Genomic DNA, 18412 nt, shown 5'->3' with positions numbered 1-18412 from the left:
GTGCTAAATGAAATGGATGCAAGAAAACTATCAGATATAGAATTCAACAGAATAATTATAAGTATGCTCAAGGAACTCAGAGACAACTACAAGGAACTGAGTGAGAACTACAACAGTATGAAAAAGGAAATAGAAACTATATACAAGAACTGGGAATAAATGAAGAATATAATTTCTGAAATAAAAAAGAACACACTAGAAGTAATTATAAACAGACTGGATGAAGCCAAGGACTGAATTAGTGAGCTGGAAAACAAGGTAGAAAGAAATACCCAGGTAGAGCAGCTGCATGAAAAAGACTCAAAAAATATGAAGATAGCTTAAGGGAACTGCAAGACAATATGACATGCAACACCATTCAATCACAGGAATAGCAGAAGGAGAAGAAAAGGAGCAAGGGATAGAAATAGAAACACTGTTTGAAAAAAATGACAGAAAATTTTCTGAACTTGGAGAAGAGAAAAACCACATAAGTTCAGGAAGCACAGATAGTCCCAATGAAGTTGAATTAAAAGAGGCCTACTCCAAGACACATCATAATTAAATGCTAAGTTTTAAAGACAAAGAGAGAATCTTAAAAGCAGCACGGGAGAAACAAGAAGTAACATACAAGGGAGCTCTGATAAGGCTAGCAGCTGATTTCTCAACAGAAACACTGCAAGCCAGAAGAGAATGGCAAGAAATATTCCAAGTAATGAAAATCAAAGGCCTGCAACCAAGACTACTCTACCCAGTAAGGCTCTCAGTTAAAAATGGAAGCTGAAATAAGGAGTTTCCCAGACAAAAGAAGGTCAAAAGTATACACCTCCACCAAACTATCACTGCAAGATATGCTAAAGGGACTGCTATAAGAAGAGGAAGGAAAAGAGCAAGAGAGAGGGGAACACAGGTACAAAGGGGGAAAAATGAATAAGTACCTATCAACATTAATCTTAAAGGTTAATGAATTAAATGCCCCAATCAAAAGACAGAGGATAGTTGCATGGATAAGAAAACATGACCCACACATACGCTGCCTAAAAGAGACCCACATCAGTTAAAAAAACAATAACAACAACAATAACAACAACAAACCCTATACATACTGAAAGTGAAGGGTTGGAAAAAATATTCCAAACAAATGGACAAGGATAAAAAGCTGGGGTACAAATACTAATATCAGACAAAATAGACTTCATAAAAAAGCAATAAAGAGACATTGAAGGATACTTCATGATACTCAAGGGAAGAATCCATCAAGAAGACATAAACATTATAAACATATACACATCCAACATAGGAGCACCCAAATATATAAGGAAAATCTTAGAGGGCTTCAAGAAAGATATAGGTGGCAATACATTTATACTAAGAGATTTTAACACCCTACTGTCAAAAATGGTTATCTTCCAAAGAAAATAACAAGGATATTGTGACATTGAACAATGCCCTAGATCAAATGGACTTAACTGATGTATATAGATCCTTTCATCCCAAATAAGCAAAATACACTTTCTTTTCAAATGCACATGGAACATTTCCAAGGCTGGACCACATGATAGGACACAAAACAAGCCTCAACAAATTCAAGAAAATTGAACTCATATCAAGCATTTTCTCTGACCACAAGGGCCTGAAACTAGAAACCAACCTCAAGGGGAAAAAATCAAAAACACTCAAATTTGTGGAGATTGAACAATATGCTATTAAACAATGAATGGGTTAAGAATGAGATCAAGGAAGGAAACAAAAAGTTTCTGGAAACAAATTAAAATGAACACATAACAGTCCAAAATTTATGGCACACAGCAAAGGCAGCCATGAGAGGGGAAGTTCATAGTGATACAGGCCTACCTAAAAAAAAAATAGAAACATTTCAAATAAACAACCTGAACCTACATCTATAAGAACTGGAGGGACAACAACAAACAAAGCCCAGAGCAAGTAGAAGGAAGGAAATAACCAAGATCAGAGCAGAATTAAATAACATAGAGACTAAAAGAACAATTCTAAGGATCGATAAATCCAGGAGCTGGTTCTTTGAAAAGATAAACAAAATCAACAAGACTTTAAGCAGACTCATCAAGAAAAAGAAGACAGAGAACCCAAATAAACAAAATCAGAAATGAAAGGGGAGAGATTACAACTGATACTACAGAAATACAAAAGATTATAAGAAATTACTATGAACAACTATATGCCAGGAAATTTGAAAATCTGGGTGAAATGGACAAATTTCTAGAAAAATATAATCTCCAAAAGCTGAATGAAGAAGCAGAAAGCCTGAACAGATCTATTAATAGCTCAGGGAAACAAAGCAGTATTCAAAAAACTCCGTCACACAAAAGTCCTGGACTGGACAGTTTCACAGGAGAATTTTACAAAGCATTTAAGGAAGAGCTAACCCCTATCCTTCTCAAACTATTCCAAAAAATCAAAGAAGAGGGAAAATTCCCAAACTCTTTTTATGAAGCCAGCATTATCCTAATTCTAAAACCAGATAAAGACACAAAAAAGAAAGAAAACTACAGGCCAACATCTCTGATGAACATAGAGGCTAAAATCCTCAACAAAATACTGGCAAACTGCATCCAGAAATACATTAAAAAGATCACACACCATAACCAAGTGGGATTCACCCTAAGGATGCAAGGATGGTACAATATTTGCAAATCAATGTAATACATCACATAAACAAAAGGAAAGACGAAAATCACATGATCATAACAACAGATGCAGAAAAAGCATTTGACAAGGTAGAGCACCCATTTGTGATAAGAATACTCTGCAAAGTGGGAGTAGAGGGAGCATTCCTCAACATAATAAAGGCCATATATGAGAAAACTACAGCCAAGACTATACTCTACAGGCAAAAACTAAAAATTTTCTTACTAAGATCAGGAATAAGACAAGGATGTCCACTTTCACCACTTCTATTCTACATTGTTTTGGAAGTTCTAGACACAGCAATCTGACAAGAAAAAGAAATAAAATGCATCCAAATTGGAAAGGATTAAGTAAAACTGTCACTATTTGCACATGATATGATAGTGTACATAGAAAACCCTATAGATCCCACCAGAAAACTAATTGACCTAATAAGTGAATTTGGCAAAACAGCAGAATTCAATGTCAATATTCAGAAATCAAAGGCACTTTTATACACCAACAACGAAATCTCAGAATCAGAAATTAGGTGAAAAATACCATTTGCTATAGCAACAAGAAAAATAAAGTACCTTATCAGATACATCCTTTGCCAATATTTTTCCCCTTGCATGGGTTCTTTTTTCCTTTTATAGATGATATCATAAAAAGGACAAAAGTTTAATTTTTAAAAAATTTATTGTATTTTGTATTACCTTTTAACTCCCTTATATGCCCACCCCCTGCAATTGCCACACTGTTGTCCATGCCCATGAATCCTTTTTCCTTTTTGCTCAATCCCTCTACCCCCTAACCTCACCCCAATAGCTGTCATCTGCTCTCTATGAGTCTGTCTCTATTTTGCTTGTTAGTTCAGTTTGTTCAGTAGAGGCCACATATAAGTGAAATCATATGGTATTTGTCTTTCTCTGACTGGCTTATTTCATTAGCATAATGTTCTCCAGGTCAATCCCTAATGTAGCTAAGGATAAAATTTTGATTAAGTTCAACTTACCTATTTTTTCATTTATTTTTATTTTTTATTTTTAAACATATTTTATTGATTATGCCATTACAGTTGTCCCAATTTTCCCACTTTACCACCCTTTGTGGGGTACCCCCATTCCCTCTAGCAATCCTCCCCTTAGTTCATGTCCATGGATCATTCATATAAGTAAGTTCTTTGGCTACTCCATTTCCTGTACTGTTCTTAACATGCCCCTATTTGATACCTACCAATTTGTACTTGCTACTCCCTGAACCTTATCCCCTATTCTCCTCCTTCCCCTTCCCAGCAGATAACCCTCCAAATGATCTCCATATCTGTGATTCTGTTTCTGTTCTGTTCTGTTTGCTTAGTTTGTTTTTAGATTCAGCCATTGATAGCTGTGAATTTGTTGCCATTTTAATGGTCATAGTTTTGATTTTCTTTTTCTTACATAGTTCCCTTTAACATTTCATATAATAATGGCTTGGTGATGATGCACCCCTTTAGTTTTACTTTGTCTGGGAAGTACTTTATCTGCCTTTCCATTCTAAATGATAGCTTTGCTGGATAGAGTAATCTGGGTTGTAGTTCCTTGTCTTCTTCACTTTGAATACATCTTGACAGTCCCTTCTAGCCTGCAAAGTTTCTTTTGAGAAATCATCTGACACTTTTATGGGAACTCCTTTGTAGGTAACTCTCTGCTTTTCTCTTGCTGCTTTGAGTAAATTTAACCAAGGATATAAATGAACTGAACTGAAAAATGATAAGATACAGAAGAAAGAAATTGAGAAAGACACAAATAAGTGGAAGCATATACAGTGTTCATAGACCAGAAGAATTAACATCCTTAAAATGTCCATACTACCCAAAGAAATCTACAGATTCAATGCAACACTTATTAAAATACCAATGGCATATTTCACATATCTAGAGGAAATATTTTAAAAACTTATATGGAACCAAAAAAGACCCCAAATAGCCTCAGCAATCTTGAGAAAGAAGAATAAAGTTGGAGGTATCACAGTATGTGATATCAAACTCTTTTACAAAGCCATATTAATCAAAACCACCTCAAACTGGCATAAGAACAGGCATATAGATTAATGGAACATCATAGAGAGCCCAGGAACCAATGCATGTTTTTATGGTCAATGAATATTTGATGAGGGAGGCTAGAACATACAGTATAGTAAAGATAGTCTCCTCAATAAATGATATTGAAAAAATTGGACAAATACATGCAAAAAAAATGAACTTAGACCACTAAATTATACCATGAACCAGAATTAACTAAAAATAAACAAAAGACTTAAATTTAAGTTGTAAAACCATAGAAGAAAACATAGGCTGTAAAATCTCAGGCATCGTTCATAGCAGTATTTTTGCCAACATATGTCCAAGGGCAAGTGAAACAAAGGGAAAAAAATAAACAAATGGTAATGCATCAAATTTAAAAGCTTCTGCATAACAGAAAACATCAAAAAATGAAATGAGCCTTAGCTGGTGTGGCTCAGTGGATTGAGTGCTGGCCTGCAAAACCAAGGGTTGCTGGTTTGATTCCAAGTCAGGGCACATGCCTGCACTGCAGGCCAGGTCCCCAGTAGGTAGCGTGTGAGAAGCAACCACACATTGATGTTTTTCTTTCTTTCTCCCGACTTTTCCCTTTCTAAAAATAAATGAATAAAAAATCTTAAAAATAAATTTAAAAATGCAAAGGGAACCGACTGTATGGGAGAACACATTATTAATGATATATCTAATAAGGGGTTAATTTCCAAAATACTTAAAGAACGTAAGCAACCAACACCAGGAAGAAAACAATCCAATTAAAAAATGACACAGGAACTAAACAGACACTTCTCCAAAGAGGACATACAGAAGGGCAATATATATATGAAAAGATGCTCAGTGTCACTAATCATCAGAGAAATGCAAGTTAAAATCACAATGAAATATCACCTCATGCCTGCCAGAATGACTACCATTAATAAATCAGCAAGCAACAAGTGCTGGTGAGGATGTGGAGAAAGGGAACCTTAGTATTTTGCAACTTCTTTGCAAAATACCACCAATGACCCTCTTTCAAATCAAATTTCTGTGGTGTGACATGGTTGCCCATACCCTGAAAGTGATATAGGGAAAGTGTATTAATGAGTTGATTACTGTTGTGGAAGACTAGGGTTCAATCCAGGAGGGACCCTCTGTGAATCCATATGGAACACATTTCAGAAATGTCCATTTTTAAAAATTTTGATGTTGAGGCATGTATTACCAATTCACACTCTCCTTTGCTTAAGGACTGCCTGGAGGCATTAACTTCCCCTTGAACTCCTGTGTTATAATTGCAGAAACATTGCTAAGAGAACGATCCTTCTGAGAAAGCCCTGAGTCAGAAAAGCAAAGTTGGCTGGTACCATGGTCTGGGAGTGTCCACCTTAGTTGCAACTGAAACCAGAGGGTGGCCAACAGGTTGTGACATGGAACACAACATGCATCAACTAGTGTCTTCAATTCTAATTTGATGCCTATATTCTCAAACACACCAAATAACAGCACTACCCACTTGGTTAACTGTGACAGAGACTGCTAACCCCAAGTTCATTCTCCTCTTTTCCCTTTTGGTAATAAATAGTGAGAGTTGTTGGGGTGTGGGATGAGTGAGAGGGCTAGGCTGGTAGGTTCCCAGAGAAGAAATAATTGGAAAAGAGCTTAGGCATTTAGGGAGAGAACTGAAACTCTGGAGGCTTAATTTCCACCATTTCTAGAAATACTTGGACTAAGACAGGACTTAATGGCAAGGATGGGATAAATGTTCATATGTGTGTATGTATGTGTTTCACTTTGTGAAAAAGCATCTTTCAACATTATATGGAATTTAACTTTTAGCTGTGAATTTAATGTGGAAGGAGGATTAGAGAGATCTGAAATGACCTCATAGCAAGAAAGTCTGTGTGTTGTTGCAAACTGTCTTCACTTGAACAGAGGAAGCCTGGACACTTCTATATTAAAATATATTAGGTTATTAACGGATTTAGTAATAGAATCCCCTGAGTTTTAGCTGGGTACACAGCTATCCATCTAATAACAATAGTTCCCAGTCAACCTTGCAGCTAGATGTAGTGATATTATTTAGTTGTCCCCAGTGGGAAAATGGCAAAAGTGATGTAAAAGTCCTCTAAAAATTTTTTGTCCTCCATTTCCTTTCTTTACCCTTTTCTGCAGGCTGCAACATAGATATAATTCTGGGGACATCAGATATAATTCTTGCACATGAGGATAAGGATAACTCACTAGCAGTTGGAGGAAATAAATAATGAAGGAACCTGGGTTTATGAACAATCTCATTAGGCAGAAACACTCTTCCAGCAGTTGACTACTCACTTCTGGACTGAATGGAGAGAAATACATGTATTTCTTATATTTTAGGCCCTCTTTGGTATAAAAGTTTAGCCTATACCTTAATACAATATCCAAGCAAGAAACTTGGGAAATAGCTTATAGTCTTATACACCTCAGAGCTCCATCACCCTCAAACATACAACTGTAGGTCCAGCTCAATGTCTTCAACCTCTCTCATATCTGTTCCTTCTTTACCAAGCCCACAACTGCCCACACTGAATACCATATCATCTCACTGTCTAGACTACAACAGCCATTACTTTATCTATTCTTGCCCTCATAATCTTATACTGTCAATTATAAGGTGAAGAGTCTCAGTAAAACATATTCAATTATGTCAAGTACTTCCTTAAAAATTCTCCATGAATTCATACTGTATTCAAAAAAAAAAAAAGTCAACTCCTTGGTATGATATACAAAGTTATACAAAGTCTTCAAGATCTGATGTTTACCAACTCTGCCAGCTTGTTCCCATCCCAAACTTTTCCACACATCCTAGGATTAGGTCAAAACACATGTTATAACCTCAATATTCCCATCCTTGGAACTCTACAACCTGTATAGTCTGCCACAGTAGGAACTATAATCCTAAACTGAGGTTATTTTACCTGTCTTCCTCAACATTTTCAACCCCCAACTTCATGTATGATGATTAAAAATGACCAAACTTGGCTATTCAGAGTCCTAGGCCCCTAAAGAATTATCTGCCAGGGGTATCAGGAAATACTGCCTTTTTCTGGGTTTTCTAGGCTGCTAGGATATGGGTCTTTGGAGTCCTGGCAATCATTTCGGCTGCCACATGATGCATTCCAGCCAGATAGATGGTGTAGTAGAGAATGCTATTTACAACCACACTATGTTTACTCAGCATTTTACCAGAAGGAAGCCCTAAATTTTTACTAGATATTGAAGCAGAATATGGACTGCCTCTCCCAAGCACCCTTGCAGCAAGGTGTGGCCATGTAGTTCAGATCTGGCCAATGTCACATGACTGGAAGCAATGTGCACAGCTTCCCTTTGCACAACCACATCTACATCCTAACTAATGTATTAAGTGAGAGGAAAATATTGCCCTATGTTATCTTCTATGTACAAAGAAAGCTTTAAGTTCATTGAGACTCTGGACCATTGGTATTTGCTGGTTTCCCCAGAATTAATGAAGCATTTGTCCCACTACCCCACCCCCAAAATCTTCCTGATTAAAATATAGTTGAGGTCAGTAAACAACACTGCAACACTGCTCCAGCTTGGAGCAGAAGCCTGGCCCCCCATGGAAGCCTGGATGGCAGGGGAGAGGCTGCAGCAGGGGAGCCTGAGATCAGGGCCTGGTGAACAGGCTCTGATCTGGCTGAGTCTTCGGCTGCCTTGGAGGCCAGGCCTCCCCTTTGTGGTTTGGGTCTCTGTGGAGCAGACTGAGGTTGGGCCCTGCCCACAGGTGGGGAAGAAGGCAACCTGCTGGTTGGCCTGCGTGGTGGAGGAGATAGAAGCCCTAGAGCAACAGTTTTCAACCTTTTTCATCTCATCATACATACAAATTAATAAAATTTGGTGGCACACCAAAAAATACATTTTTGCTGATCTGACAAAAAATAGGTGTATTTTGATTGATTTAAAGACTAGTAACACAATTACCTACCTTTTTTTTCCAAAGTGACTTTTTAAAAAATCAAGTGCCTATACTTGTATATAAAGATTTTTGGTACCAAGGGTTAGCCAATCAGGCTCAACCTAATTGTGTGACATGACCAATAAGATGCAACTGTATTATCTGACCTATATATTCATGGTTCAAGACTGGCATTCACACCGGACAGCTATTGTTGTGTTGGTTGTTGTCATTTTTTTTATTTGACAGTCTAAGGGAAAAGAGGCCAGCGACCCGAGTCAAGTATTGCTTGTTTTCAAAATTCCTGTAGCACACTGGTTGAAAATTGCTGCCCTGGAGGAAAGAGATTCGTGCTGTCTTTCATTTCTCTTTGGCCTCTGATGTAGAATTGATGCTGTGGTTGGATATTTAGAGGACATTATCATGGATGATGAGTTCTAGTTATTACAGAGAAATTTCATGGGCAAGTACTATCAGGAGTTTGAAAACAGACAATAGGATAAACTCACCTACATGCTATTTTTAACAAATACATGTTTGGTAGAAAAGTATATCGAATAACAGCTGCGGGAACAGGTTCCTAGATTTAACATGGCGGCTTTCACAATAATACAACAGCACCGTAAAGATGAAGTGGCTGATGACATACTCTATATGCTGCTGCTGTGTACTGATTTTCTGACTTTTAAAGAAATGTTTCTGGGCTACAGAGCAGAAAAAGGCCAGGACTGGACTTAAGTAGTGGTTTAGTGGTGACTTCATTGTGTAAATTATTCTCTATGCCAGTTTCCCAGAACAATCTGCAGCACTAGGTCCCACTGCCAGGCAATGAGATTGTTCTGGACATTGTCAGTCCAGTATACTGTAAAAGCCTTCAGATAATGACAAAAGTATGGATCCTGGAAAGGCTAGCTGTGTTTTGCAACTCTTCATTAAGTATTGATGGGTTAAAAAAAATTACCTGACCTTCCTGAGACCTATTTCTCCAGAAAAACCTTGTGTTCAGTAACCCTGCTACTCCTCCCCAAGTAGACACCTGTTTCAGGGCCTTCCAAGTCAGGCTCCACTGGAGTGAGTCCACACCCAGCATTCCACCTCAGGGGCCTTCCCCAGCATACATGTTGGTGTGTCAGTACCCACATCACTGCCCTCTCTGTCCCAGGGGGCTTTGCATGAGTCTTTTTGTGCACATACAGCTTTTCTCCATGCATCAAAATTTCAGTCCTCTAGCCTAAATGGGATTTTTACTGTTTGGAAGTATTTACCTAGGGTGTTACTTAAGCCAGCAGTCTATCTTGAGAGTTCTGAAGCTCCCACTGTCACAGCTAGTCAGTCCTGGCTGTAGGAAACAACTAGAGATGTCTTAAGAGCTACGTATGAAAATTAATTCCTAGTCTTAATTTGCAGGCTTCTGCTGGTCATGATGTAGTCCCACTGTTTCAAAGCATTTTTTAAAAAATATAGATGAATATTCACACTAACCTAAGTGGATATAACATTGGAACTTCCACAATCATCCATTTCAACATCAAAGTATCATATGCTGTTTTTTGTTCATACTATGAAAGCAAAAATGCTGTCAGCACTGCTATTTTACTGCGTACCAGTGAATGTGTGCTTATGCTGAAAGCAAGTTAAAGGTATCTTTTTCTCCTTTATTTATAGCATGTTAAGTGTTTGTGCAAGTTTGCTTAAAACCCTTTATGTATAAATCAGTTTGTCCATTTTTCTGTTGGGATAGGGGCTCTCCAATTCCTTCTTCCTGTCAAAATCTTTCTACCAAGATGGTGTTCTACTGGTCTAGCTCAGCAGGAATAGGACATAGCAAACAGCTCACCTATCTGCTTCAATTTAGCACAGTAGTTTTCAACCTGTGTATCTCAAGAGGCACACTGACATGCCAGAAGAATTTCTAAAACATCCAATACCTGACTATTTAGTCCCAGACACTGACCTCTTTTCCCTTAGAATGTCAAATAAAAAAACAACAATAGCCAATACAATAGCTATCTGGTGTGAATGAATCAAAATTTTGCCCTGGCTAATGTGGCTCAATTGGTTGGAGCATCATGCCACAAACCAGGTGCATTTAGTCCCCAGTCAGGACACACGCAAGAGGCAACCAATCCATATTTCTCTCTCACAACAATGTTTCATTCCCTCTCTCTCCATCCCTTCTTCTAAATCAGTAACCATGTCTTGGGTGAGGATTTAAAAAATATATATATGCACATGTGTGTGTATATATATATATATATATATACACACACACACACACACACACATACACACACACACACACACACACACACACCCTTTTGACCAGATTGGCAAAAACTGTATTTTCTGGTGTGCTGCAGAATTTTATTAATGGATGTATGCCATGAGACGAAAAAGGTTGAAAATTGCAGGCTTAGCATGTTTGATAGAACATTACTGACCACAAAACATGGGTGTCACAGCTCAAGAAAGAAAAATCATAGTAGTTTAATTCTCAATGTGTACCTTAGATTTGTTTTTAAGTAAAAAATAAGAACCCGTACTGACTTTTCACTTGGTTATTTTGGTTTTAAAGGATAAGCTATAGGCTACGTGTTTTCTGTACTAATGTAGTGCTTATTAAAAACTTTTGTGTTGTAAAATTAAGAAAAAAATGTGGTTACAAGCAGCAAAAATTGCTTTGGAGGTGAGAATATAAAAAGTTGATTCCATGGGAAAGAGGCAACTGCCCAAAGTAAGATGGTTTCTGAGAAAATATGTCAAAAATGGAGGAAATAGTATGCAACAGTATCTGTTCCCAACACTGTGTCTTAGACCATGTTTAGTCCACAAGGTTAAAGAAATGAGAAACAGGAGCTGACAGAATGGGTGACCAAATGGCCCAGAGTCAAGGAGAGGACACAAAACCTGTCTGTCTGGCACTCTACAACTTGGCAGTTTCTGTATACTTTTTTCTTTGTTAAAAAACTGGTTTGTATATATTTAACCATTTCAATGGTTCTAAAAATAACATCAATTAAGATTGGTAGTCACATTTTCTATAAATAATTTTGCATCCTAATGCTTTGTTTTATCATATTTGTTATAATGAATATTGTTTTAAAGTTATAATGATGAAAAGGTAATGAAATTTTAAAAAGGCTATGGGAGATCTCCAGGGGCCAGGACCTCAGTGTCCCTGCATTGAAAGGAGTAATTTCAGTTTTAGGGTAAAGTCATAAAATCTAGGTCTGTGCTGTCTAATACAGTAGCCAAAGACAGCTATTAAAAAGTACTTATGCAAAATAAGGTGTGTTATAATACTTGTAAAATACATACAGAGTTTCAGACCTTGAGTGAAAAAAGAATGTAAAATATCTGGCTTTTAACACAGTATTGGTTACTTGTTGAAATGATAATATTTTGGATAAATTGGGTTAAATAAAATAGGTTATTAAAATTAAAAAAGAACAAAAAGCTATAGGAGTTACCTGATGAGGTGATAGAAGTAAAGTAAAACTGTTAGGAAGCATTAAACATAAAATAATTCCAAGAATACAAATCTACAGCAGACTATAGAAGTTTATATTCTAGGCAACACATTTAAGAATTTCAAAGACAGGTAAACTGCCCTGCCTTGTGTGGCTCAGTGGAATGAATGCCAGTCTACAAACCAAAGGCTTGCTGGTTGGATTCTGTCAGGGTTGCAGGCCAGGACCCTAGGTAGGGGCATGAGAGTCAACCACACACTGATATTTCTCTCTCTCTCTCTCTCCTTCCCTTTCCTGTTCTCTAAAAATAAAATAATAAAATCTTAAAAAAAAAAAGACAAGTAAACTTTCTTTTAAAGTTTAAGGGACTGACATATTGCTGTAAACTTTTTATATTTCCAATTTCTGAACATTAAAAATTTAATTAAATAATTTCAGTTTATAACTCATTCATCGTGTTTTATATTTTTTCCTCATTTCAGTAGACTGGTAAAAATGACATCAGGCAAACACTAGTTTAATGAGCAGTGAGAAGCAAACTGTAATTTAAATTTAATCCTAAACCCAAATTAAACAAGTTAATTGCTAAATTCGTTTTTTACCCTTTGAAAAACACTAATGCCACTTTATCTTTTGAACTTTTAAAGTATTAAAATAAATTGAATTCTTTAAGGTTTTTAGACTAGAAGCACACAGATACAAAAAATAATTAAGATCATTCTAAATCTTACAAATAGTAGTCCTGAAAATGACATTATATTGAGCATTTGTTTAAAAATGTACCAATTAACTGTAAACCTGAGATAAAGGTACTTTCCTGTCAGGAAGGATTTCAACACTGCCAGTTGTGTCACTCAATGCCTAAGGAAGGGTTTCACATTGAGCAGAAACAATTAAAGAGATCAAAAGGCCTGAGTTCTAGTGCTAGTTTTATTTGTAACTAACCATGTACAGATCACTTCTCTTTAAAATAATAGTTAACATCTATTCCCTAATTCACAAACATATGACCAAACCAAAAACCTTTTCCAAGAAAACCTCTTTTTAAACCAAGATTTTACTAATTAGCTTATAAACTATCATAAAGGTTGAGAATGACAATTTAGAGAACTTATCTTTTATCAGTCAGCTGCATAACTTAATTCTAAGATGGATAATCTGGTTGAGATAAGCATTGTCCTATTTCAACCTTACAAAACAAAAAGCTATCAACAAGAAGATAGGGATGAAAAAAAGTTAGTCAACCCCTGCCCCCCACCAAAACCCCAGTATAGAGAAATTGTTTTCTATGTTAAGAGCAGTGCTTTTACCTTCCCTGTTATCAATGGACACTCCTCAAGACTACCAGGGTATAAGACATGTTAACATTTGGTCACTAGAGAATAAATAGAGAAAAAGAATTAGCATGCTATTGAATAAAGATTCAAAATAATTCTAAGTGGGCATAAAAAACTTTATAGACCATAAACATCTATATATGTACACCATTTACCATTATAGGTATTATGAAAATCACATATATTTACAAACCCTCTTAAAAGGTAAACACCTATATGTTCTTGTATTTAGCAATGTCAATCTTGTGCAATTTAGTTTCTACTTCTGGACTTTCCCTCACATTATGGTGATACACAAAAATAAATAAATAAAAATTAAAAACAAAAACCAAAGTCTGGAGTGTTGATTCACAGAGAACTACAGAACAGATACAAATACCCTAATAAAATAATCATGCATACCACTGCTTAGGGAAATATTTTCCAGGAAATGTACTTTCACTGTTGCCAGCATCCACTTATGTTCTTTAACTGTCAACTTTTAATACAAAAATACCTTCAAGCTGATAATCATTTATAGTAACTTACAAAACTGACAAAATATTTCAGTGCTACACAAAACAGTTCTATACATAGCTTAAAGTTTTAAAATTTGCTGCTGACCTTTGATTTTATAGTTTATGGATACAATAACTACTGATCTCAATGAAATACTTTTTTTAGCTTATATGTATTTTCAAAACCAATTATTACCTCACAAAACAATAAAGAATCACTCCCTGCTGAAGAATCCTCTAAGACAAACACCAAAAGTACACAGCCAAAATATTTCAGGACAGCACATAAACTTTTTAAGACAGGGAATTTTACCAATGGATAAAATTCACGTTATCCAATGATATGTTCAGTGAAAAAAAGGATTGTTTCTCTGATGCAATGAAATATGTATCAGGCTATATATGAACTTACAAATCACCTTTTTTTTTGGTGGGAGGGTTTAGAAGGATATTTAAATAATTGGTGACACTACTACGATGGATATTTTTGAAAATAGAAAAATGGTCACGTTTAGCAAAAATACAGATATATTTCAAAATTAGAAGCTAAATTTCTTTTAAAAGAATCCTTTTTTTTTTTTACTTTCTTTGAGCTCTTACACTTTACACTGTATCAAAATGAAATTTCTATTTTTTTTAAAGATTTTATTTCTTTATTTTTAGAGAGGGAAGGGAAGGAGAAAGAGAGAGAGACATCAATGTGGGGTTGCTGGGGGCCGTGGCCTTCAACCTAGACATGTGCCCTGACTGGGAATCAAACCTGTGATGCCTGGTTCGCAGCCCGTGCTCAATTCACTGAGCTATGCCAGCCAGGACAAAATGAAATTTCTATTTAATAAGCTTTAAATGTTCAATTTATTTTATTTGCAAAAGGGAAAAAAACCAAACCAAATTTTAACAAACTATTATTAACTTAGAATTCTAAAAGCCAATTACTTTAAAACTTGGTAAATTTACTACTTTCATTATTCTGAAGGAAAATAACCTTCAAAATCCTATCAACAGTTTCTAGTCCAATTTTCTACTCTAAAAATTAAAGTTAAATTCCTGTGACACTAAATTAAAAAGTTAACAGACTATATAACTAAAATATAAACAATGCAACTAATCAATACAATGCTCTGCTACAATGAATACTTGAACAATGAAAGAAACCACCATGCATTCTAATTATATATTTCATTTTTTGCACATTTTAATTTGATTTTAACACAGTAAATTATTATATAGGTTGATTTCATCGGCTTCTTAAATTCAAACATCAATCAGCCTTTCTATACCAAATCTGTGATCCTAATCAAATTTTTTTTTCCAGGAAAAGGAAAGAATATTTTTTTAAGGATATATTACATAGCAGTAGAAACATCTTAGTGTTTCAAAATATTTACAAAGAACCCTGCTGATCCTGTGCATTTCGCTGAGGTGCAACCTGTACCCAGACTTCATCATCAGAAAAAGAACTTGAACTTCCTGACTCAGAGTCCAGCTCACTGAATCCATCTAAGTCCCAATCATTACTAGACTCACTCCGTGCATCATCTTCCTCAGTGATGAAACTCTGACCAGGTTCAAGGCAAGAAGGATAAACACGAGCACAGAGGCAAATAAAGCCAGAGTCAAACTGTAAAAGACCTAACATAGTACCTATATTAATCCACTGGTCTTCCCTAGTATCATATTCATACACAGTCACCCTGTTTTTTTTCCATTGCGGGGTGGTAGAAGTGATGAGGAGCAACTTTTGACCATGACTGACAATCTGATAGTTGTGAATCTCTGAGAACAAGGGAATATTACTAATCCTTCGCCATTCTCCCCTGGCTGGGTTATAGACCTTCATGACTGGGATGTCACAGATACAGTAGATTTCATCATTGAACACACAAGCTTCCTGAAAATCACTACGTTTAAGAGAAGCACAGTTCAACCACATATTGTGGCTAGGATCATAGCAGAGCATGCGCTTACTGTTCACAGCATAAAGGTAGTTCTGAACCACTATTAGTTCAAAGGAATAGAAGGAATGTGGTACAGGAGCCACTAGTGCCCACTGGTTCCTCTGAACACTGTAGCATTCCACTTCCTTCAATTTAATTCCAGTGATAGGGTCTCGCCCACCCAAGATGTAAATGTAGCCATTGAGGTAGGCCACATCCATGCCCTCACGACAGAGCAAGCGATCTGCAAGTTGCTGCCAACTATTCTGGGCTGGTTTATACACCCAGAGATGTTTCCTGGGCTGGGCAGCCAGGTAGATGTCATGGTCTGGAGAGACACAGACAGCGGAGGAGGTGATAGTCTTCGTGTGAGCCAAGCTGGCCAAAGGTGATGGCATTGTGTAAATGTCCCCCGAATATGGGTCATAGCACAGAAAGGGATCTTTGGGATGTCCAAAGAAGATCACCATCTCCTTAGCACACATACCCAGCCGCTGGGGTGGATTTTCTACTGTGGATACAATAGAGCTGCTGCTGCTGCTGTCAGGCTTTGGCACCACAGACTTGTACAACATGTCACCATATCGCATCTGCAGAGCTCCTTCAATAAGGCTGAGACAGTACTTCTTCACAATGGGCTTAGTCAACAGCCCTTTCAGGTAATCCTGATCTTCATCAGTGAAGTGTGTCCAGCGGACACACTTGAAGACTTCTGCAGCATTGGGACCCCGTTCCTTGGGAGCCGCCTCCAACCACTGCATAGCCACGTGACACACTGTCCGCTCACTCTCGATGTCTAGACTATCCAGGCGCAGGACAGCCAGCAGCTGGGCCAGAGTCAGATCTGCCAGAGTCTCTTCCCGAATCGGACCCATCCGGCTGAGCTGCTTGAAATTGTGGGCTATAAAGGACTGGGCCTGTGATCGCAGCTTATGATGGTCGAAGGCATCGGCAAACTTGAGGATGGCAGTGCAGTTAGCCAGGTCAAGGCGACGGGCTAGGAAGGAGGCACAGGCTTCCCGCACGTACTCGAGCTGTAGCATGTCAGAGGCGGCATAAAGGCGCTGCACGTTGGCTTCACTCAGGGACACACGACCCGTGTAGCAGTATTCCACCAACACCTCAAAAGACTCCGCATCCACATCGTGCATGGTCACATTCGCCTGCTGGCTCTCGTACATGCCGCCGGTGAACATGCTCTTGAAGTAAGGACATGCGGCTGCCAGCACGTTCCGGTTACAGGAAAAAAGACGGCCTGTGCCAGGCCCACTGCCAGGCGTCACCACCTCGATGGTCACATCACAGAGCAGCCGCGCATCATAGAAGGACTTGAGCTGTGCCAACAGGGCTGCAGAATGAGCCGTGTCCTTCAGCTCTTCCGGGCCCGTGAAAAAAGCCGAAACCGAGGGTTTGGAAATCCTCTTGGGCCGCCTCCCACCACGGGGACTGGCAAGGCGGCGCGAACGCGGGACATCTTCTCGGGACTGCATGGTGGAGATGGCGGCTGGACGTGAGTCCGAGAACCGTTGCTAGGGCCGGACTCTGGCTTCTCCTACCCAGCTCTCGCTGGTCCAAAAAAAAAAAAAAAGTCCCTGAGTACACTGTGTAGCAGGGGCCGCACCTACCTAACTCAACCGTACGCAATGGTGCCGCCTCCTTTTATCGCGTAGGGACTGCTGGACTCACCCTCTTCCAGTTCCACGCCCTTTCTCCGCCTCAGCTCAGCTAGCCCTCACTGTACCGGGTGGGCGAAACCAAAGAACCCCCGTAGCCGCGCTGGCAACACTGGTTCAAATCCTGAACTGCGACTCCCAGATTGCCTTTCGCACCTCGGGGTAGACCGAGGCTGATGGGCAAAAGCCGCTTTGCATGTTGGGAGTAGTAGTTTGAGTAATATCGCGAGGTTTTTTTTTTAAATAGAACTGCTTTGGCTAGCAGAATTAGAAAAGCATTAATTCTAGATTTTGATACTTCAAAGCTTGGCTTTGAAATCGAGACTAGAAGCCCCGTTTCAGTACTCATTAATTATGTCATTTGTCTTAAAAAGCTGTTTTTGTAAAATAAGGAAAATGTTATTTTAGGGTTGTGTTTGGATAGAATGAGATAAATTGCGTAAGAGACCAGAAGTTTCAATGAATGTTTGTTGGTCAGAACAGTAACTAAGTGCTTACACCGTGCCTGGTATATAAAGATTTAATTATTGTTAGCTTTCCTTTTAGAATTTATTCTTTAAAATATATTTTTGTTTTAATTGTTGTTGCAGTACAATTTTCTATCCTTTTAGAATTTATAAAAATGAGCCACCCCCTTATTTGAAACCATGAGCAATTTCTGTCCAAGAATCCTCCAGTTTTTCATGTTGCTTCTTTTGAAAGTGTGTGAAGGGCATTTAACAATAGTTTCAATATTAAACAATATGCATAGGTTAAGATGTCTCAGAAGAAATGAGGTCTTAGAGAACAGCATTTATAGACGACCTCAAATATACAAATCAGGGATATAAATAGATTGGGCCAGTATCTCACCAAATCAACACTTCATCTCCTAGGGAAC

General features: G+C 37.8%; 1 protein-coding gene across 1 annotated transcript; it reads right to left on the bottom strand.

Annotated features, from left to right (window-relative positions):
* Window positions 1–14733: 14733 nt before the first annotated feature.
* KBTBD7 (kelch repeat and BTB domain containing 7) lies at window positions 14734–17665 on the bottom strand. Its single transcript, XM_045839293.1, has 2 exons — window positions 17546–17665; window positions 14734–17425 (listed from the first exon to the last, which is right to left on the bottom strand). The coding sequence occupies exon 2, from the start codon at window positions 17347–17349 to the stop codon at window positions 15307–15309; it is 2043 nt and encodes a 680-aa protein (XP_045695249.1). The 5' UTR covers window positions 17350–17425; window positions 17546–17665; the 3' UTR covers window positions 14734–15306.
* Between the last annotated feature and the right edge of the window lie 747 nt (window positions 17666–18412).

Source organism: Phyllostomus hastatus, unplaced genomic scaffold (assembly GCF_019186645.2).
Source record: "Phyllostomus hastatus isolate PE091 unplaced genomic scaffold, TTU_PhHast_1.1 phas_contig_29, whole genome shotgun sequence".
NCBI classification, from domain to species: Eukaryota; Metazoa; Chordata; class Mammalia; order Chiroptera; family Phyllostomidae; genus Phyllostomus; species Phyllostomus hastatus.
The sequence above is the reverse complement of the archived record's forward strand: the minus strand, read 5'-3'. Positions and strand labels throughout refer to the sequence as shown.

Bases quoted from the DNA above. Each gene is read 5' to 3' on its own strand.
- KBTBD7 (XM_045839293.1), bottom strand. From the start codon at position 17,349: ATGCAGTCCCGAGAAGATGTCCCGCGTTCGCGCCGCCTTGCCAGTCCC.